Source organism: Carex rostrata, chromosome 28, assembly GCF_964058835.1.
Source record: "Carex rostrata chromosome 28, lpCarRost1.2, whole genome shotgun sequence".
Classification (NCBI taxonomy): domain Eukaryota; kingdom Viridiplantae; phylum Streptophyta; class Magnoliopsida; order Poales; family Cyperaceae; genus Carex; species Carex rostrata.
This window is the reverse complement of record NC_135945.1, coordinates 1770959-1794860: the sequence shown is the minus strand read 5'-3', so window position 1 is coordinate 1794860 and position 23902 is coordinate 1770959. Positions and strand designations below refer to the sequence as shown.

The 23902-nt window shown below is 33.0% G+C and overlaps 1 protein-coding gene across 1 annotated transcript; it reads right to left on the bottom strand.

The window, feature by feature from the left end:
- Positions 1-12065: 12065 nt before the first annotated feature.
- On the bottom strand, positions 12066-19102 carry ALDH11A3 (aldehyde dehydrogenase 11A3). The gene is made up of 10 exons (XM_078294158.1): positions 18839-19102; positions 17847-18040; positions 17137-17265; positions 16370-16489; positions 15822-15958; positions 15014-15169; positions 14321-14539; positions 13510-13669; positions 12418-12534; positions 12066-12302 (listed from the first exon to the last, which is right to left on the bottom strand). Exons 1-10 carry the CDS (start codon positions 18981-18983, stop codon positions 12189-12191), a joined length of 1491 nt encoding a protein of 496 aa, XP_078150284.1. The 5' UTR covers positions 18984-19102; the 3' UTR covers positions 12066-12188.
- Positions 19103-23902: the final 4800 nt, after the last annotated feature.

Genomic DNA, 23902 nt, shown 5'->3' with positions numbered 1-23902 from the left:
GACCTCATAATAATAAATACTTCAATTCATAGATATAAATACTTTCAAGACTTAGATATTAATACTTTCAGTGTCATATGTAAAAAATACTTAAATATATATACATTCGTAGTTATAAATACTTAGAATATAAGATATTAACACTTAAAAAATATATATTAATACTTTGATGCGTGACTTGTTATGATTATCCCTTTTTGAGTTCCTCAATCATCACCACGTCAGCCTTCCTCTAACAAAAATAGTTGACCTCATACGTATAAATACTTCAATGTATAAGTATAAATACTTTCAATACTTAGATATTAATATTTTCCAGTGTCATATGTAAAAAAATACTTGCAAGTATAGGTATAAATACTTGTACGGTAAGGTATAAATACTTTGACGACGACGAGTTGAAAGCACGTCATCATGGATGTCATTTGAAAGAAAAAATTGCTTAGGTATTAATAATGTGGAAAAAAAATTGTAGAGATTTTGCAGTTCCTACAGAAAGTTATTTTTCTACATTTAATTTTCGGTGGTCCCTCGCGGGTACAGTGCTACAGGTACTATTATCTTCGCGCTACAGCACCCGCACAATAAATAATTGTTCACCTCATAGCTATAAATAATTCCGTACATAGGTATAAACTATGCATAGATATTAATACTTTAGGAAAAAAAAATTAAAATTGTGGAATTTTTGCGATCCCCACAAAAAATTATTTTTCCACATTTAATTTTCGGTGATCTTCCCTGTAGGTACAGTGCAGGTACTATAGCACGGGTACTGTTATCAGCTTTAGCTTCCGTAAAAAAATAGAGAATTGATTAGGTTTATTTATATATTAAATTTTTTTATTTCTTGATTTAAAATTAAAATATTTTCTTATGTGTTGTAATGGAACTGTAATTTTGTAAATTTTTCTATGATAATTAATTAACTATAAAAGTTGTACGACTGACGCTACACATAATAAGAGACAAAAAAAAAAACGGAAGGCTACAAGTTAAATGGACGTGTCCATTTAAAAGTATTTCAACAATTAAATGGTAATAAATATTAAGTTAAATTTAAAATTTTCAGATTTAATAAACAGAAAATTTTGAAATGTTCTTTTATCGAAAACTATCAAACAAAATATATCTCTCTTCTAAAATTATTGACAACATGCATGTACATTCACTACTGAGTTGTACATTATTCTCAATATTTTTACTTTGATAGATTGCGGCGATTTTTATTAATATCCCTAAAACAAATCAAAATTTTAAAAATGCCCCTGCTCCCAATTTTTTTTTAAAAATGCCCTGACCGCCTGGGGTTCGGGCGGCCCAAAAAAGCCTGTGAGGCGCCACCCCCTGGGGCGGCCCAAAGCACAAGTGAGGCGCCACACAGCAGGGCGCCTCATGTGTGTGTGTGTTTTTTTTTTTTTTTTTTTTAGAGAAATCTTAGTATTTTGATTTGAATAATTTTGTGAAAAAAGTTTAGGGTTTATGTATATGTGTATGTCAAAAAATAAAATATTATGAGTATGTCAAAAAATGTAAAATTTGGTCTCCAAGCATATTTTATAATAGATTGAACATCTAACGGTTTTAATTATATTGTTACGCTTTTAATTATATTGTTCAACTTTAATTGTATTATTAAACTGTGTTACAATAACGAAATGTAAAGTGCAAACAACATAAAATATGCGCGCCAATGTAATACAGCGGTCCCATAGTAAAAATACTACAATCAGAAATATATTACAATAAACAAAAAAGTTCACACAAGCAAAATAGCAAGTTTATCTGCCCCTACCACGACGTCTCAATAAACCTAACAAACGACTAGTTGTACTGGTATGAGCTGCAGGTACGGCATTACTTGTAGAGGCTTGGCTACTAGATGATTGGCTCGGAGGAGGGGGGGTTGTGTTCTACCAGTTGCTTCAGCAACAACTCTAGCATTTTCTCTTTCGTTGTGCGCGTTTATGGCATCTGAAAATAAGAATACAATTCAGTTAGTAATATAATAAAATCATAAATGAATTCCGAAAAATGCTACATACCTGCGTTGCGCCTGTCAGAAACGGAACGGCGAGCCTGATTTCCCGATGGCCTCCTACCACCCATCTCGTCCATGGTCATTATAGCACGTTTGTGTCTCCTCCTCCCCTTCCTTATCCATCCTTCTGAAGGGAGTATTCTATCACCGACATATGCAGGCCACTCGTGCTGATCGGGATAAGAATGGAAAGATCCACCCCAAGTGGAAGCAAGGTAATCGGTACGGTACATGTCAGCAACATAGTGATCCTCGCAGTAGTTCCTCACTCGGCATACCGCCATCACGTGACTGCATGGTATGTGACTTAGTTGGGGTCCCTGGCATGTACAGGTTACCGCCCTGGCATCTCCGAATTTAACCACGTACTTGCAAGCCCTCTTGACAAACGCCATAGTGCCGTCTGGTTTACGGCTGGTAGGAACGTACTCATTTGGATTTTGCACTTCGAATTCTGTTCTATCATTACCCATCAGGATCACGGTCATAGTTGCACCTTTGTCCCTGTGTCGTCTTAGTTTCTCCTCCACCCTTGTTGAAAATGACTGGTTCATCCTTATTAATTCTGCGGCCTTAGCACGTCGTTCCTGAAACCAGGCATTTAACTTGTAGAATGTGTCTTCTACAACTGCAGCCACAGGCAACATCCGGCTCTGCTTGAATACTGCATTCAGCGACTCGGACCCGTTGGTGGTCATAATTCCCCAACGCCAACCTCCATCACGGGATTGATATATTTTCTCGTATGCTGGATCTTCGTTGACATCTCGGGGATTATTTTTGCCCACCTTCATTAAGTAGAGATTTGCCTTTGGCATGTACTACATAAAAAATAAGGAAATAGAATAATGTAAGTAAACAATTGTACTAAAAAAATTGTTTTCTTAAAGTACAATAATATATGTAAACAATTGAAATACATGTACCTTTGCAAAACTGCTAGTCATCTCTACCACCCTTCTCGGCTTTTTCTTTCTGCAATTCCATCTAAATGTATCAGTAACCCACTTGTCGCCCCCGGTTGCCTTGGAAAGGTTCTCCGCAACGTGTTGCATACACAACCTGTGCACACACTGGCCAGTACGTGTTGACCAACCGTAATCTTCACGATCAAAAACATATTTTATTCCTTTGTGCTGGTCTGATATCACGCAGAAAAACTTCCCTTCCCCAATCACCCGTCTTCTTAAAAACTGCATAAAGAATCCCCAGTTCTCGCCGTCCTCTTTATGAACAATTGCAAACGCCAAAGGCAACAGCTGGTTCTCAGCATCATATGCGCATGCTATCAGTAGCCTCCCCTCGTAACGGCCAGACATGAAGCATGCATCAATGCTGATAACGGGTCTGATGTATGGCACAGCCTGGATACAAGCACCGAAAGCCCATGCTATGCCCTTGAATTGTTGAGCTCCCTCTATTAGTACTCCATCTTTATCAAAAAAAGGGCCATGCCATCGCTCATATACGGTGCCGACATTTGTACTTGCCATGGCCTGGAGCAATGGTGCCAGATAGCCATACGAATCCTTCCAACTACCGAATATCCTGCAGATAGCAAGTTCACGGCCTCTCCACAGCCTGTTGTATTTTGGGATTACATATTTGTATTTATGTCTGACGGTCATAGCCACCGCCTTGATGCTCATCGATGGATCCAACTTAATGTCCTCCTCAATTGCATCGGCAATTAGTGATGTCGTCAGCTGCGCATGGTCTGTCCTTGTGGACGCAGACTTGCATGTATGAGGTGGTTCACACTTCTTAATCATCCATGCTTCCCCTGAACCCACAGGGGTTGCAAAAAGGCGGAACTCGCAGCGCGGGTGAGTTTTACACAGCACAACTAACCTTGTTCGGTCCCTTTTGTGTAGTATACATTCCCAGTTGCCATGAACATGAGTCTCATTTATTTTCTTTACAAGTTCGTCTATGTTGGTATAAACTTGCCCTGCGGCAAGTTCTTTATTGTATTCAACACGAGGACCGAAAAAAACTAATGTCTGCCTCTTCGAAAGCTGTGGTGTCGTTGAATGTGGCGACCGGATGCTTACTTCCCCGACCTGTAATCGGGAATTTTTCTGCCCTGGATAAACCTGGTACATTTGCATCACCATCTGATAAGTCATCAGCTTCCCAAACCCCTTGGTATTCATCCCCCGTTTCCATTTCCCTTTCTGGTATGGCATCAATAGCATCAACATCAATATCAATATCATTTCGATTAACGGGTACCGGTCCTGACTCTGGCATAGTTGGAAATCTAGGGATTATGGGTGTCTGTCTGGGTGGTGGTGGCAACTCTTCAGTATTTTCTGGGGAGTTGTGGTACCCCTGGTTGTCATAACCGGGGCTGTGGTACCTCTGGCTGTCATAAGGGGACTGCTGGTGATATTCCTGGTTGTCATAAGGGGATTGCTGGTGGTACTCCTGGTGGTCATAAGGGGAGTGCTGGTGGTACCTTTGGTTGTCATAAAGGGAGTGCTGGTGGTACCCCTGGTTGTCATAACCCGAATTGTCATAACCTGAAGGTCCCGCCCCAGCCGAACTTGAAGGTCCAGCCCTCGTCCGGGGAACCCTCTTCGAATATATGTCCATCACCGGGACCCCACAAGCCACAAATTGAGTATACACAACTCTCCACAAATTGGCATCTGTTATTGGAAACTTAACAAAGTAAGGTCTACCCCCCACACGTGAGTTGTCAATCCGTGTAGCCAATTCTATTTCATACCTGTTGGGGTTTACATATGTCTTTTCGTATATTAGCTCCTTCAGTTCCTCAAATGTGGTATTTTCATTAATCTCGAAGCCAAATGCGACTTCTTTCATGTAATGCACGCCATCTTCATCCCTTTCTAGCTTGCCGCCGACATACAGTGCAACTAACATCTCTTCTTTAACAAACTACATTTAAAAAAAAAAATTACAAGTATTACATGACATAATAATGGGTACAATAATAAATGACTAATTGAAAAATAATTAAAAAAATTTTTAAAAAAATTACAATGTTGCTACAGTACGTGTACAGCAATTGCTACAGTAAATATACGGTACGCTACAGTGCTTGTACAACTAAATTGCTACCCTAAACATACAGTACGCTACAGACAATGTACAGTAGGCAACAGTAAATGTACAGTAGGCAACAGTAAATGTACAGTACGCAACAGTAAATGTACAGTACGCAACAGTAATTACAACAGTAAAAAATAACTACAGTAATGACTAATTATTATAATTAAAAAACATACCTATTCACTCAGTTTCTCGCCTCGAGCGAAATTCTCAAATCGAGAAGTGACAGAGCCAGAAAACGGGGTTTAAATCAACACACACATGAGGCGCCCTGCTGTGTGGCGCCTCACTTGTGCTATGGGCCGCCCCATAGGGTGGCGCCTCACAGGGAATATTGGGCCGCCCTGGGCCCAGGCGGTCAGGGCATTTTTTAAAAAAAATTGGGGACAGGGGCATTTTTAAAATTTTGATTTGTTTCAGGGATATTAATAAAAATCTTCGGATAGATTGTCAAAAGAAATATGTATCAATTTGTATATTGTTTGAGATTTTAATTGTAATAATAAGTATTATTATTATTAAAGTTCACATAGTCGAATCTCAATGGGACCCAGCAGTGACTTTTTTTATAGAAAATATTAAAAAAAAATGAGAGAGAAATAGAAAGAATACCTGTGATTTTTCATGAATAAAAATACTGGTATGGGAGAAATAAATCCAAACAAATCCAATATTAGAATCGGTGAGAGAGACACTCAGCATACCCAGTTCTATTTTTTTTTCTCTATTAAAATATAAAAGTTTTTAAGAGAGGAGGATTTAAATGTCTACGTTTTTTTAGAATTTAATAACTCAAAATTTAAATAATAAACGTCAAAATAGAACCGTTAGATGTGATCTATGTTATTTTTTCAATGTACTCATAAAAAATTATCATATTTTATTTGAATCAATAAGTTGAAAAACGTCTAGAAATTATCTACATTAGTACATTTTTACAAGCTCTTAATGACAACCAATAATAGTTGAAATGTCATAATTTTTTACATGTGCATAGATAAAATAATGTAGATCTCATATCCAACGGTTTTGTTTTGACTTTTAGGTTTCAGATTTAAGTTATTAAATTCTTTAAAAATTGGGGCAACACAAATAATGAAGGTATTTGAACTCTCTGTGTGTTTGGATGAATCAAGGAATAGCTCGGAATAGCAGCTAATCCTGGGTTCGAAATAGCGGAATAACAGCTAACTTGAGCTATTCCTTTGTTGAGAATAGCGTTTTTTTTCATCCAAATGTGCTAAATTGCGAATAACTCGCCAGAAATAGCAGTTATTCCTGAGTTAGCGCTATTCTTGTGTCATCCAAACGTACCTAATAAATAATTTATTTAATTTATGTTAAAATTTAGATATAATAGATATTTGAAGACTATCTATTTTCTTTAAAAGAATTATATTTTAATATAGAAAATAAAAAAACCAAAACTGGATTGGGATCGGTGTCTCTAACATGAGGTTAATTTTTTGCACCGGTTTCTTCCATACTGTTTTTACTCATGAAGAATATAAGATGAGTGAGTCTATGGTACTATGCATATCACGGGTTGGTCCGTAATACGGCTCAATATTCGACTTTTTAAAATCCTAACGGTTGATCTGAACTGTTCATCTTGTTCTCCATATTAATATGTGTTTGGAGACCAAATTTTACATTTTTTGAAATTTGTTTACTATTTTTTTAGATATTTAGAAAATCACTTGATCTGAAAATTCTGGACCATCCAAAAACAGTGATTTTCAATAAATCTAAAAAAATAGTAAACAAATTTCAAAAAATGTAAAATTTGGTCTTCAAACACATATTAATATGGAGAACAAGATAAACAATTCGGATCGACCGTTAGGATTTTGAAAAGTTGAATATTGAGCCGTATTACGAGCCAAATCGTAATATGCATAGTACCATAGACTCACTCATATAGGATACTCTTTCTATTTACCACAATTTTTTTCTAATAATTTCTATAGACAAAAAAAACCCTGACCCGACTCGACTTAGTTTATCAAGTGTTGAACGGATTATATATATATATAAGAATCCCCGATTTTTTTTATTAGTAGAAAAAACATAAAAAAAAAAAAAAAATTGTTCATGAATTCAACAAATTTCAAAATATATAAAAATTATTATGGTTTATAACATCCTGCCAAACGTTATAGACCATAACGTCCAAATTAGCATAATTAATTAAACAACTAATTAACGGGAAAAAAAAATGAATGTCAACTATCTATAACGTCCAAATTAGCACAATGAATTCTAAATTTGAGAAATTTAGAATTTTTTTTGCTTGGACAATTACTTCACACAGGCCGTTATAGACATTAACATTCTGCCTTTTTGCATTTTTTTTTTTTGTGTTGTTTTGTTAATTGAGAGTTTAATTGAATCTGTTAATTTGAACTTAATTTATATATAGTTTATAAGGTCCCATCGAACGTTAATTATAAACAATCATTATAGTTTTCTTATATTTCGAAATCTATCAAAATCTTTTACTATTGTTCATTTTTGTTTTGTTTATTCTATTAATTAAAAAAAGCGGAAAGAATCCATCTGAGAACCTTCCGGGCCCACTCAATAGCTCGATTGAAAGTCTCTGATTAGCTGAAGATAGTATATAGATGCATATAGATATTTCGTTTTTTTTTCTATTTTAAAAGAAAGGAAGCTGATAACAATACTTGCGCTACAGTATCTGCACTGTATCTGCAAGGGATTACCGAAAATTAAATGTGAAAAAAATAACTTTTTGTGGATCGCAAAAACTCCACAATTCGAATATTTTCCTAAAGTATTAATATTTATGCATGGAAGTATTTATACCTATGTCGAAAGTATTTATAACTATGAGATGAACAATTATTTATTGCGCGGGTACTGTAGTACGAAAATAATAGTACCCGCAACATTGTACCTGCACTGTACCCGCGGGGGATCATCGAAAATTAAATGCAGAAAAATAACTTCCTACAGGGACTGCAAAATCTCCACAATTTTAATTTTTTTTCCATATTATTAATGCCTACGTAATTTTTTCTTTCAAATGAAATCCATGATGACGTACTTTCAGACTCATCGTCGCACAAGTATTTATACCTATACTTGAAAATATTTTTTACAGATAACACTAAAAGAATTAATATATAAGTATTGAAAGTATTTATACTTATATATTAAAGTATTTGTACGTATGAGGTCAACTATTTTTGTTAGATGAAGGCTGATGAGAGGATGATTGGGGAACTCGAAAAAGGATAATCATAACAAGTCACGCATCAAAGTATTAATAATTTTTTTTAAGTGTTAATATCTTACCTTCTAAGTATTTATAACTACGAATGTATACATATCTAAGTATTTTTTATATATAACACTGAAAAGTATTAATATTTAAGTCCTGAAAGTATTTGTATCTATGCATTAAAGTATTTATTCATATAAAGTCAACTATTCTTGTTAGGAAAATGTTGACGCAAGAACGAGTTTAGGGATTGTAAAAAGAAAACTATATAATTAGTGGGACTATAGAGAAATGATACTGCTGGGATTTTAAAATAATTAGTTGAGATTATATAATTAATGTAGACTATAATACATTATTTCTCTAAGTGCGAATACTTTAACATAAATACTGTAACGAGAGTACTGTGCAGTACTAGTACGGATACTATACTGATATTGTAGCGCGGGTGCTAAAATAATTATTCTACAGGAAATGGGTTCCATGAAACAATTTGCACACAAGCTGGGCCCGAGTTCTACGCAGATTGAATGTGTCGAATTTTTTATTAATATCCAAATTTAATATTAAATTTCAAAAAATAACCGGATCAGTAACGTTTTTCGAAATCTACCCTTTCCGGAAAATTTTTTTCCGGAAACGGTACCTACTTCCATTTATTTTTTTCTAATTTTTTACATTTTTTTACTATTATATATACATATACATATATTATATTATATATACATATACATATGCATATATTATATTATTTTTTTTTTTTACAGCCGTAAAAAATCCGGCATGAAAAATGTTGATTCGGATTATTTGTAGCAGTCCTTCGAATAAATCAAATTATATAGTATTCCATCTATTTTTTTAAAAACTATATTAAATATTTGTAATACTTAAATACAAAAAATAAATAAATTATAAATAAAAACTGAAAAAAAAAAATTCCTATAAAAAAAATTTTCGGAAAAAAAAATTTCCTAAAAAAAAAAAAAAAAAAATCCTATTTCCGGAAAAAAAAATTTTCCGGAAGTAGGTACCGTTTCCGAAAAAAAAATTTCCGGAAAGGATAGATTTCGAAAAACGTTACTGATCCGGTTATTTTTTGAAATTTAATATTAAATTTGGATATTAATAAAAAATTCGGTTGAATGTGTGTGGATGCAAGATCTTCTGCGCATATTGGAGCTGTGAGGAATATACAACTCAAATTTAAAAAAAAAAAAAAAAAAGACGTTGGCAAAGTTGAAATTTTAAAATTTTAAGATGGTAATTAAAAAAAAGTTCGGTACATTGTTAAGCATTATTACAAAAATATTTATATATTTTTTAATTTAATTGAAAATGGATCTTATCAAGAAATATTCATATATTTGATTTCAAATTTTAAAAATCAATTATTAACAGTTTGATATGTGACAACAAAAATAATGAACTCCAATTTTTGAAACATAAGAAGTTCAAAACTTTAGATTAAATATCAAATCATAGTTTTTTCTAATAGTACAAACTAATTATTTTGTTCTTCAATAATTATACTAGGATTGTTTGAAATTCTAAATTGCTGCTATTGTTTTTTTATTTTATTATTTAATTAAATTGCTGCTTAATTGTTCCTATATCAATAAGAAATTATTATGTGAATAGCACTATTTTTTTATCCCAATTGAGGTGAAATCTTCAAAATTGGTAAATTGAAAATTACCATTGATTATCAGTCAACAGTAAAAAAATGCAACTACTTTGTCAAGGAGGCAAAAAGTGTGACAACCATGCAAGTCTTGTGATTTGGAATAAGAATCTGACACCACATGCATTTTTTTTTACTGCTCCTCTCATCTCAACTCTTCTATAAAATTGTAAATCTGTTGGTAATTTCCAAATTGTAAATATATAGAAAGAAAAAAAAATATTGGTAATTGGAGGTCTGGAAAGTGAGAATTGGAGGATATTAAATAGATGCATTCTTTGTTTGTGCTATTTGATTTCCTCCAATATCTTATCTTCCAATACCTCTTTCTGAAGGCTACTTTAAAGGAAAAAAATAGTTGATTTCCAAAATTACAAGGACTTTGAAGGTAAGAATTAGATGAAATTAAATAAATTTATGTTATTTGATTTGAGGTTTATTTGATTTCCTCTAATATTTTATCTTCAACCGTTTCCTTTTTGTTATAACTAATTTTTAGATGAAAATTATTTATTTATTTACTTATTTTTAGATGCATATTTCATTATTTTATATAACTACATTCTTGATCTCCAAATTAATATTCTTATTTATTAATTATCTTATCTTCCAATGCCTCTTGTTGAAGGCTTTTTTTGTAAAAATAAATAATTTCCAAAATTACAAGGGACTTGAAAAATGAGAATTAGACGAAATCAAATAAATTTATGCCTATTTTAATTAGTGTTTTTCCCCTCTAATATCATACCTTCAACCATTCCTTTTTGATGAAGATCTAAAAGATAGTGTGAAATAAGATTAATTTGCAAAACAAGAAGGGGTCAATTTGAGTTATTGGTAAGTTGTTCCTATAAGTGGTTTTTTATTACTACTTTTCTTGATTAAAATTATTTTCTGCACTTCTTTTATTGATTACAATTATTTCTTCCTTTTAGTGGTTACTGAACTGTCATATGCACACTTAAATTTGTATGTTCTATTTTCCAATCTTTTGTAATTTGTTATACTTTTAGAGTAATTCTAGCATATACAAATTTTTGTGGTTCAATTTTTTATATATTTGACATTTTTTATAAATTACAATCCAGTGGCCACAGGCTTTTTTTTAATTTTTTTTTATAGTAAAGGTTGGAGGTCAATATATTAGCCACATACTTCTACTGATTTTCTATTGGATCTACCCTACAACCACGGGTTTCAGGTTCAGAGTTCATTATTTGAGATTTTACCAGAAAGGAAAAATCCCGTAAAAAATGAATTCACATCTTCTGAGATATCTCATATTTTGCGTGATTTTTTTGGAAAATCTCAACCGTCCAAATACATTGTGCACGAATCTCAAAGCTCAAATAATACTAGCCCCTTGCGTTATCCCCAAATAGGCACCGGACACGTGGGTCACGCAAAATATGAGATATCTCAGAGGATACGCACTCGTAAAAAATCGTGTAAATTCTGGAAAATGGGACAGATACGTCTGGACACGTTTTGATACGGAAACACACAAAAAAACACTAGATGTGAACTAATTCATTTTTGGTTGGTACATTTTTATAAAATACGGAAACTTAGAATCTGAACATACCAACTCCAAAGTTCTAAACAAGCATTCAACAGCTAACATGACAATGAAAATATGCAAAAACACCCCTTAAGTTTTCTAAAATGTTTTAGCTATGAAGTGTGAAATTTTGACAGGTTTTGGGAACTTCCTGCTCTAGATTGTTTTTAAAGATACACTAATTAAAGAGACTAGAATGTCAAATATATTAAAAATTAGAACTTGTAGGTCAATAAATTGGTGAAATTACATATACAAACCTTCCCAGAAAAATTGAACATACACATGAGTTAAATTTAAAAGGGTAAATATGATATTTCGAATTTTGTGGGAGATGCCTAATTTTGAGGTTTTTGAAGAATATACATGAAAATTCGCCCGTTTATTGTACTGAGATTTGATGCACTAAGGGGAGAAAATGCGAGGCATTAGCGATAAAAATCAACCGAAAACATCTCGAAAAGTTTTCTCATAACACATACTTATTATACAAGATGCAAGCAAAGCTGCACATAAATGAAACTCATAAAGGTTCTAAAGCTTAGTTACATAAACCTGTTATTAGTGCCAGTATTCATCAACCCATAGAGTAAGAAGGCGCCGGTAGATTAATCACAATGCTCTTCACTTTAACCATCATGTTTATACTGTTAGTTATCCCTTGAGATCCAATCCCACTGTCCTTGAGACCCTACAATGTTTTATTTAAAAAAAAAAAAAAAAACACAGAAGCATTGATTTACTATCAGTTAATCTATTACCAATTAAATATGTACTTTCTATGCATCCATCTAGGTGATATATACCTGGAAAGGAAAATGGTCGGGCCCACGGGCAGGTGCTGAGTTAATCTGAATAGTTCCAGACTCCATAGCATCACTTATCATGATCGCCTTGTTGATGTCTCTTGTGAAGACACAACCCTGGTTTTGCAAAATGGAATTAGAATACTAGAGCTTTCGACTGAGGTTACAAAATTGGTACAAAATACAGTAGTAGGATTAATTTATGCTTATTTCTAAATTAATCCAAAGAGCACTCTATAGGAAATATTTAAAATAGCGGAGGAGAAATTATGATTCCCACGCAGACAATTATCTTTTAGCAAAACACCATTAAATAATTTCTATAAAGTAAAAGAAAAGGAGGAAAAACCAATGACCTCAGAACCCCAACCTGACAGGCCGCAAACTCGAAGAACCAAACCCCAAGTGATCAGGTTTTACCAGTTTTAAATTTACCAGAATAACACAAATTGAACTGGCAGTATAACCAAAGAAAAAAGATTCTCAAGAATAGCATACAAAATATGTTGGGGTGTACCAGGGCCCTTTAAATAAAAAAAAAACAAAGCAACAAGAACCATGATACAGTCTTACTAGAAATTACACAAACTTCAATGCAAATTAACTTAATTTTGACAAAATTCAAAATCTCATCTGAAATTTAAGTTGCTTCGGAATTCAGACAGATGCCTCAACCTGGCTGAACCTCAATGAACCAGAAGCCAACAACCCATAATATTACAACAATTAACAACCAATTCCCTAAACCCAATTTGAAACTGAATTTCACCAGATTAAATTCCAGTACAAACCAAACCCCCATATCATGGGCAGACCTAGGAATTTGGCCAGGGGTAGGCAAGATAATGAGTTGATCTGAGAAGAAAATGAGTCGGGCTCAAAAGAAAATGACTTTGGCCTAGGGCTAGACAAACTTGTTCATCAGGAGTAGGCAATAGCCCAAAAATACACGGGCTAACATTTTTTTTTTTTTTTTTGCAAAATCTAGGGGTAGCAACTGCCTACCCTGGACACTGGGTCTGCCCCTGCCCCATCTAAACTGACCAAAACCAAATTTGAAACCATGAGAGAAATCTGAGAAGTTTAGAATACCTGAAGTCCAAAATTACTGGCATTGCAGTGGTGGATGCCCTCCTCGACTGACAGTATCCTGATAACAGGCAGCACTGGCCCAAATGGTTCCTCCCATGCTATCCTCATGTCAGGTCTGACATGATCCAGTAGCAACGGCCATATCAGGTTCCCTTCCCGCCTGTTCATGCAAAATCCAAATTAGGGTTTTTAAGTTTTTCAACAATTTGAGAAATTTGATATGTACAAGGTGATTATCATGTATGTGCTGCTTTACAACCTGAAGACTTGAACTAACAATCATTTACTAGTCCAAAAAGAACAGAAATGTGAGAATAGTATAAATCAGGCATTGTATTCTTGGATTCTGTTACAATTACAGAGATTGCTGTTCTGGATTTTGGTATTGCTTTTGTTCCTGACGTAACTTAAAATGAGACCAGAATTTCAGATTGGTCAACTTTGTAAATATGAATTGTAATTGGAGAAAGTTGGAAAAGTTGGGATAAATTTAGTGAAATAAACAAGTTTTAATTTTGGTCCAATTTCAGTTGCGAGTCCAAAATGAACAGAAATGCAAAAATATAAATCAGGCATTGTGTTATTGGATACTGTTACAATTACAGAGATTGCTGTTCTGGATTTTGGGAATATTTTTGTGCTCGAGGAACTGAAAATGAGACCAAAATGTCAGATTGGTCAACTTTATAAATATCAATAGTAATTGGAGAAAGTTGAAAAAGACTAGACAAATTTAGTGAAAAATAACAATTTTGTATTTTGGTGGAATTTCACTGAATCAAACCCTTGATAAAGGTAATAATGTATTTACCTGTACTCCTGGCAGAATGTGGCGCCTTTCTCCTTTGCATCCATGACCAGGCCTTCAATGAAATTAGCTGATGACTCGGTGACCACAGGGGTGATATCACAGTCATCCTCTGGTGGACCCACTGTCAGTTTTGCCACTTTGGATTTAACTTTTTCTACGACTTCATCGGCTACTGAATCCATGATTAATACTACTTTCACAGCAGTGCACCTCTGACCACTGCAGCAAAGAAAGATTGGAACTAATTGTTAATGGGCAATTTGTATTTACCTAAACAAAACACTGAGAATATTTTGCACATCCCTGTATGGTGAGAAAATTGTTCATATCCTTGCAAAAAAAAATGAAAAAAGTTGAGGGAAAAAAGTGATTTATGCATACTATTTCTCTTTAGCTGGGTTCACAAAAGATTTTGAGCTCTGCCGGGGCACACATAAGTAGCATCTAACTTGTTCTTCCATATTTTATTGTGTGTTTAATTACCCAGTTGACAGTATGTTGATGTTAAATTTGAGTTTATTGAGTCTCAAACAGGTATCCTTGCAGAATTGAGAATTAGTTGGATGCTCAAAGAACCGATTGTATCTTGTATGAAGAAACTACTGGTAAATAAACAATTGAGGTAAGGAAGAATTTCAACAGTTAAGTTTGTTTTGTATTTACTAATTACTTGAGGGTATACAAGTAATTAACCTGTAAGAGAAACCTCCTTTGACTATGTTAGCAGCGACCAAGTCCAGGTCAGCATCTTCTAGAACAATACAAGCATCTTTTCCACCAAGCTCCATCTGTAGCGGTATCATCCCTGCCTTCTTGGAAATTGCAATTCCAGTATCGCCGCCGGTAAAACTAACATTATTTTTTTGAAAAAAAAAACATGTTGGAACAATAATTAAGGCTTTTATGTTATAGGCAAACAATATAAGATCCTAACCATTAAAAAAGTTTGATGGCAAACAATAATAGCAGACTAAATTTTACATTTCTTAGAATTTTTTTACTATTTTGCTAGACAGACAATGAATCACTATTTTTGAAAGGTCCAGAATCTTTAGTTCAAGTGATATTCTACCTATCTAAAAAATAGTTAAAAAATGCTAAAAAATTTCAAATTTGATCTACAAGTACATTTTCATATGGTGATCATGTTGAACGGTTAAAATCGATTGTTTGTACTTTGTAAACGGAGATATTGATCCAAAGTGGTGATTGGGCTGAACGGTTCAGATCGATTGTTTGTACTTTGTAAACGGAGATATTGATCCAAAGTACAGATCAATGAGCACTATGCATAGTACCATAGCCTCGTTCATATTTTAATATGTTAAGTTTGACAATTTTACCCACTGCCGCCCAGTGATGTCTATCCCTCAAGAGTGAAACCCCGGTTAATCAAAACCAATGATCAGGAATCAGATGCTTAGTCTGTCTCTTTCTTTATCAGGTCTATATGCAAGACATTAAATGCAAAGCAAATTGACAAAGAAGCATGTTACAATACCTAATGCAGTTAACCCCAGGATGCATTGTCAGAAAATCACCAATCTCAGAACCCTTTCCAGTGATACAGCTAATCAAGCCTTTTGGGAAACCAGCCAAGTGGAAACAGTGCATCATGTGAAGAGCTGCTACGGCACCCTGAATTGTAATTTTGTGCATAGAAAAACAACGATTTCATTTCATTTTCTGACAACATTCACCTAGTAGCTCATATTTTTGAATAAGATGTACAAGTTCTTTGGTTACTTTTGGAGAGCAGTCAAAAATTAAATAATTAATTAATACAATAACTACACATAACTTGTGAACAGTAAATAAATTCAGTCTCTGGTTGATTCAAACTAAAACAACATTAAGATGAATTGGCATGAATTTCAACAATGTAAAATACCAATTCAGTAGGGGGGTGTTGTTCTTTTATAATCCAGAGACCCTGGAGTTTGGTAATTACAAGTTATGTCTAGGTGCATTTGCAATTAGTGAAATACAACAAATCTTGGTTGACCCCACAGAAGTCCTATTTTCATGAAGAATGAGATGAATTTCAACCTGAGTAGGCGGTTTTAGCACGAGTGCATTTCCAGCAATCAAGGCAGGTGCTATTTTCGAGACAGCTAGGTTGACTGGGTAGTTAAATGGAGGGATTGCCAGAACAACCCCCAATGGAACCTACATGAAGTAAAAATAAATAACTAAATATAAAAGGAAACTACAGACATCAATATTGATTTTAATTGTATGTCAGTGAAATTGCAAGTGAAATGTACATCCATAAAATGTGCCAATTTTTAATTGTATGTCTGTGAAATTGCAAGTGACATCGCTATGTTTACAAGGATTTCATATTTAATGTGAGCCAAGCAAAGCAAAATTTCTCATAATTCTAACAAAATTATGTGAGCTAACCAAAATAACTTTTCGGGTAAAGAAAGCAATTTAATAGAACATTTCCTTACAAACCTAACAACCTGTCTCCTACCATAGTTACCTACCATGAATGATTACGGTTGAAGAAAAATTATAACCTCCCAATATGGCACCAATTTATTACCAATAACTATTGTTAGAAGTACATTTATATGTCAGGCATGCTAGGTGGTTGAAAGACCAGAGCAACAGCAGGGCCCTCATTTATTCCACTTAAATAAACTATACAAAAAATAAAAACATCTTTTCTGATATTATAGGAAACATAATAAACTATGCATAATTATATCTAGGCCATCAAACCGGTTACAATTTTCCCTGACAAAGCAAAATTACTGTAGTTGTATAAAAGGGATAGGTTTCCTGTAAAAGTTAATTGAGCAGTATACCTTAGAACTGAGACAGTATTTGTTGCGTTCATTTCCAGGAAAGCTGTCAGAAACAAGCAGCTTTCCCTCTCCTAGAATTCGAACTCCTTCCTCTGCAGTGTATGATACTAGATCTCCAGATCTAACCACCTAATTAATCATGCAAAAATAAAATTTCCTAATTAAAATTACTGCTTTAATATGGTAAAAAAATAACAAACAAAATCTAAAAACAGTGATTTTCAAAAATCCTAAAAAAAAGTAAATTTTTTCCAAAAAATGTACAATTTGGTCTCCAAGCACAATTTAATATAAAGAACATGTTGACAATTTCAGATCGACTATTGAACTTTGAAATAAAAAAAACCACTGGGTCGGAGATTAACCACTCCCCCGCGCTTGGAGATGATAAAATATATGATAAAGTTTAGGACTTCATCAATACATATTAGTAGTATTCATTATTCATTTTTTCTTTCTTTTTCTTGCTTTGAAAAGTATGTTACCAAAAGCACAAATCGGGATGTCGATAACACCTTTTATTCTGTTTATACGACCCGTGCCGTATTCAAAAAGACGGGTAAGGGTAAGAATAAAGTTTTTTGTCGTTATCATAATGGGTACAGATATGAAAATACTTCCACCCGACCCATAATGCCGACCACTTTAAGTCTTAAAAAGAAGAGGCAGGAGTATATATGTTATGTAAAGAAAGGATGCAGTGTACCGACCTCAGTAACAGCATCTTTTGCAGGCTTAGCGATCTCTTTGACGAGGCATTCGGCAATTGGCGCCTTGTGCTCCTTCAAAATGGCTGCCGCCTTGTGCAGTAGCTCTGCTCGTTTCCACAGTGGCGTCCGAGCCCACGCCTTCTGTGCCACCTTGGCCGCTTCCATTACTTTGTTCACCTCTTCTTGTGTGCATGCTATAAACCAACCCCACACAAAAATTAGAGAAAATTCCATACTAACAATGCTTTTACTCCACTGATTGATTGAAATTAAATGGAGAAAAATTATTCATAGTAAAAAAGGAAGGCTAAAACTTTTACTCTGTGTGGATGTATTAATTGAATTTTTGATAGTGATGGTTTCCATATTTCTATTAAATTCATAGTTGAAATAATGATAAAAAACCTCAGATTTGTATATAAGTACTGGGGAATCCCAGAATACAGTACTCTTTATTTTTAATTATAAAACAATTTTTGGTGGTTATGTCTTATGTGGAGTTTGGGGCTAAAGTAAGATTAATTCATGACTGTTGATACAAAATTCATTCTGAAGAAATCAAGAGAAGCAAAAGCAACTCTTCTGTACCAGTAATGGCCTGGTCTGGTACGGCATGCACCAACTGGTACCAACAAAAAACAGCTGGTACACAATTATTCGGCTCCCTGACCAGGGTCAAAACACAAAGTTTCATGCAAATTAAGATTAACTATTACTTAAATTACAACTTGCATGCATCATAAGTTCTTTTAAATTTAAAATTTAAAATTTTCTAAAATTGAGAAATTCGTGGTGCTCTTCCTTCTAAATTTGACAAATTCGAGGTGACAACTTGCATGCATCATATCTCAGCTAAGCTCGAACGAATTAAAAATCAACAGATCAAAGCTCATCTTAAGAATCCAAAACCCCCTTTCCAACGGTTTCAAAATTGAGGTGAACTTCACTTCCCACAAAATCAATGCGTAAAGGTGGAACTTGTAATCACTCACCTTGTACTTTGAACTGTACTTTCCTTGTAGTAGGATTGATGATGGAAACGGACTTGCCGGAAGTGGACTTACGCCACTCGCCATCAGCATAGTATTTATACACCTCCTCATGAAAGATCTCCGCAAAGACTCCGGTTCCCGCCATAGAAATCAACGAAGGAGATTCGATCGGTAGGGAATAAAGGAAGGAGATCCGATTGGATATTCGTTTAAGTAGTGTATATAGTGTGAGTAGAGAGAGGAGTTGGGGAGGTAGTAGAGAGAAGTTGGAAGCTGTGGTTTAATTATATAAGCCTTATAAGGACGAGATTAGCCACACGTGGCTCATCATCACTGACTGCGCCAAATGGAGTTTGATTCTCTGCAGTAAATCATTTTTTGAGTTTATATATGGACCATCCGATCAGAATCCGCGCCAAAATGGAATGGAATGCACTGGTCTCCTTTAATGTTTGTGCCAGAGAAGATCAGACAGTCCGGATCTAAACTCAAAATTTGAGTTACTTTAGGGATTGCTATTCGCAAAATTGACCTCTCATCTGTCTCTCTCTCTCTCGCGAGCGACTCCTGGTGATGCCGCCTTCTCTCTTCCCTGCAATTCGCGCCAATTACAACTACTTGCAATTTCACAATTTTAAAATATCATAATTATTAAGCTCTTTTCAAAAGAAATCACATTTATTATACACTGATAAAAATTATGGATTTTAATTCGCGATTATTAATTGCTAATTCTATATTGAATTTTTAAAATCTAGTATCTAAATTATAATTTTTTTTTTTTTTAAATAGAGATGGTCTAAATTATTTTTTATTATTTGTATGACAGTTGTATTTAGTTTTATTCTGATTTACTTGATATTGAAGTCAAGTTATTTTAAAAATCTAATTATGAGTTTCCATGCATTCCAAATTTCCATTCAAATCTTTATGAATAATTTTTTTAGTTATCATGATTTCTAAAAAAATAAGTTATGTTAAATAATATCGGTAGATGATTTATATTATTTTCTCTGCATACATAAAAAATAGAGAAATGTTCTGGTCTCCCAAGCCATCATACCCAGCGCGTCCCCCAAATAGTTTAACAGAAAAAACTTCTAATATTATCTAACTTCCATTTTCAGCGCTAATATCCAAACATTTAAAGCTATGTTTATAACATTTTAAAATGTTAATCGCAAGCATATAAATCTCTGTCTAAAAGCATTTCTAGATAGCTTTAACTCTCAACTACTTTTGTCTTCAAGTCAAAAAACGGAAAAAAAATTTCACCCACTCTTTTTTATTTTATATTTCAAATAAGATCCATGAAAAAATATTTTTGAGTAATTTTAAAGTTATTTGTTTTTTTTAAGTAAAACTAATGAGAACTTTAAATTTTTAAGTTTTTAAATCTCAGTCTACAATCATTAAAAATTTTAAGACTTTGTACATGAGTTTATATAATTTGTACATGAGCTTTGTAAATGCAGTGTTATTGTTGAGATTTATACGCTTTGAAGTGTTATTGTTGAGGTTTAAATTCTTTGTACATAAGGTTTATACATTTTATTCTAAAGATTTAAAGTGTTATTATGAGGTTTATATACTTGTACATGAGGTTTTTATGCTTGTAAATAGATATTTAAATTATTTTGAAGCAAAATAAAAAAAAACTAAAAGTCACATAAATTTAAAGTGGTAAAAAAAATTACGACACAAATATAACTCGAAAGTTATTTTTCATGGATCTCATTTGAAAGAGAAAATTGGATAAAAAAATGTTCGTATTTTTAGATTCGCAAAATTCATCACGGATTATCGGAAAAATGGATGAGAATGATTAGAGAAAAAAATAAAAAAGTGGGTGAAATGAACATTTCCGTTTTTTGGCTTGAAAATAAAAGTAGATAGGAGTTCAAACTATACGAATTTAGAATTTTAATGCTTACAGATAGATGTTTAAATGCTTGTGAGTAGCGTTATAAAATGTTATAAACATAGTTTTAAATGTTTGAATATTAGCACTGAAAATGAAAGTTAAATAACATTGAAAGTTTTTTCTCTTAAACTACTTGGGGGATGTGCTCGGGGATTTTGTTTGGGGTACAATTCTCAGGCTCCAAAAAAAATATTATTCTTCAATTTTAATTTTGTATGAGTTAATAAGTTGTAAATTCAATGTCCAAAAATTATTCGCATAAGTATTTTCATAATCTCTTAATAATAAATAAAAAAAAAATTTAAATATCAAATAATTTTTTATATGCGTACAAAAAATAACCTAATTATACCATTATTCCATCCTTGTGCAATAATCAAAAGAAAAAGAGTGTGTGAAGGAGAAATTCTGGTCGTAGTGGGGCCCATTATAAAACTAGAGGTTATGGAAAATTGAGAGAGAGGCGTTTGTCGGATCTGATTTTATTCTGTGGTGAGAAGCTGAGAATTACATCACAGCCATTCATTGAGATCCTCTGTAGCTGGAGATGAAATTAAAGGTTGTACTACAAGTGTCAATGACACGTCCGTTAAGTCCATGTAAGAATGTTAGTAATGCAATATGAAATATATATCTCTTGCTAGTTGGTAGCATCTACCAAGCTTCTCAAAAAAAAAAAAAAAAAAAAAAAAAAAAAGACACATCGATCCGTTAATAGGAGATCTGTTTAAAATTTATTATTTTAGTTTTCCATATTATTATTTGTTAATTATAAATTTTAATTCTATCCATATTTTATTATTTGTTTATAAAATATAAATTATATTGTTATATGAACAAATAAAATATTACTATATATAATTTTATATTTATTCATTATTCGAAAAGATATAAATTTATTGCAAGAGATGTAAAAGGAAATCTTTTATAATTAGTAGATCCAAACCTTTTTTTTTATTTCGCACGAATCTCAAAGTACAAATAATATTAGTCTTGTACCATTCCGAATAAGTACCCTTTTTGATATAATCGGACCCAGGATTTTCGGGGGGGGGGGGGGGGGGGGGGGGGGGGGCAAAAAAATATCGAATCGGATTTAAACCCATTAACTAATTGGACCGGAATTTTTAAATATACCATACCCAAAAAAAAAGATAAACCAAACAACCACAATTTCTGAAAATTTCGAATTTTGACACGGCCGCATCCCTTAGGTGCGGCTACCTTTTTGCGGGCCGCATCCCCTAAATGCGGCTACCCCTTTTTTTTCGTTCAAATTGAATTGCCGCACGAGAAGAAAAAAATAAATTGGGCCGCATCCTCTAGATGCGGCCCGCAGAAAATTCGAATTTTTCAAAAAACGTGGTTATTTGGTTTGTCTTTTTGGAGGGTATGGTATAGTTAAAAATTTCGGCTAATTGGGTACTCGATAAAAAAACAATATTTGACTTATAATTTTTGATCTTATAACTTATATTACCAATCATAATTCAAGAAATTTATTTTGATTTTAATACTAAATTTAACCCGAATCACAAATCAAACATCTAGAAGGGGACAAAAAAATTTTCAGAGAAAATTAAAGTCAATCGGTACCAATAAATCACCACTAAAACTCGAAATCTAGAGAAGGCGGCTACCTCCCCTGTGTTACAGTAGATCCGCCTCTGCCTTAGAGGTAGTTGTTTCTGCATGAGAGAAATTTCAGTGACCTTCAAAGGAAATTTGCCTTTTGGAATATTTAATTTCTTGTCGGTGGAATCAGCCTACCTTAAAAATAAAAAATAAAAAAGTGTTTCAGTTATCGTTTTGGTTTTCTCCTTTTCCGAGGGAAAACCGTTTGCAAACAACTTTATTTCGGTTTAAACCAAAGCAGAATCAATAGAAACTAGGATTCGATTTTTTGTGGAATTAATGTTGATTTGTTAATTGTTTGTGTGAGAGCTACTTCAACTATTACATTGTGCTCTTTACTACTCGAATAATTTGGCAGCATGCGTTAAAATTATTTCATGATACACCAACTTTGAAAATGACAACCGTATAAATTCGTGTTTAATTCAATTTTTTTAACGTTTTCAAACTGAATTCCGAACAAAACGCGAAAAAACGTATAATACATTTTATTCGCGAATAAAACACGAATAAACGCCAATTTTGTTTTGTTTTTAGTTTTTTTTGGGTCATTATTGTACCGAATCATTTTCGCATTATATCAAAATTATATCCGAATCACAATTTTTTTACCTGTCGAACTGAATCTGAACTATTCGTTTGTCACTATGATGACAACTGTAGATTTAGAATGATAAAAATTAGAAATTGAAACTGAAAATAAAAGCAAATTTGAGACGCAATAATAATCTGAAAAATAAAAGCAAATTTGAGCTGCAATGATTCATTGCAACGCACTCTTTTTAAGCCACAATAGTTCATTAATTATGATCTTTTTATTTTTCAAAATTTTAAAGCTACCAATTTAATTTTTTTTTATGTTATTGAATAAAAAAAATCTGAATCCTACCTCTTTGTAAATAAATATAGCTCCAAATTAATGTATAATAGTAAGTTTTGTCTAACAAATATATTGAATAAATAACATAAAAAATCCAAAAAAAAGGGGGATTTTTAGAGTAACAACAAATTAGGGTACAACCGGGTGTTCTTAAGCTCACCGAATCTTGGTGATCTTAACTTCAAAACGTATCGGTTTTATTTCAAATGACGAATTCAAACCGTTACAACCGATCTATTTCACGAATGATGTGTTTACATATCAAACATATAAATAATTGAATTAATTTAATATAAAGTAAAATGGTAAGAAAATTAAGAAAACGATTTATAATTAAGATTTTAATACGTTGATTTTCACTAATTTTTTTACTGCTTTACTTTATACTATATTAATTCGAAAACTTATAAGTTTTGCATGTAAATACATCACTCATGAAGTATATATAACAGTTTTAACAGTTTAAATTCATAATTTGTAGTTAATTCGATAACTTTTATAGTTAAGCTATTCAAAGAGTTTGGTGCCATCTTAATTATAACTAAAATAACGGTTACTTCTTCACTAATCTCGTTGGCTAACCAAATTGTTATGTGATCAATTTGAATATGTCAACCAAATTGTT

Excerpts from the sequence above, each read along its gene's own strand:
- ALDH11A3 (XM_078294158.1), bottom strand. The coding sequence starts at position 18,983 with ATGGCGGGAACCGGAGTCTTTGCGGAGATCTTTCATGAGGAGGTGTAT. Across the intron at positions 16,490-17,136 it reads AATACTGTCTCAGTTCTAAG|GTTCCATTGGGGGTTGTTCT; the intron begins GTATACTGCTCA and ends TACTTCATGTAG. Across the intron at positions 15,170-15,821 it reads CCTGGGGTTAACTGCATTAG|TTTTACCGGCGGCGATACTG; the intron begins GTATTGTAACAT and ends AAATAATGTTAG.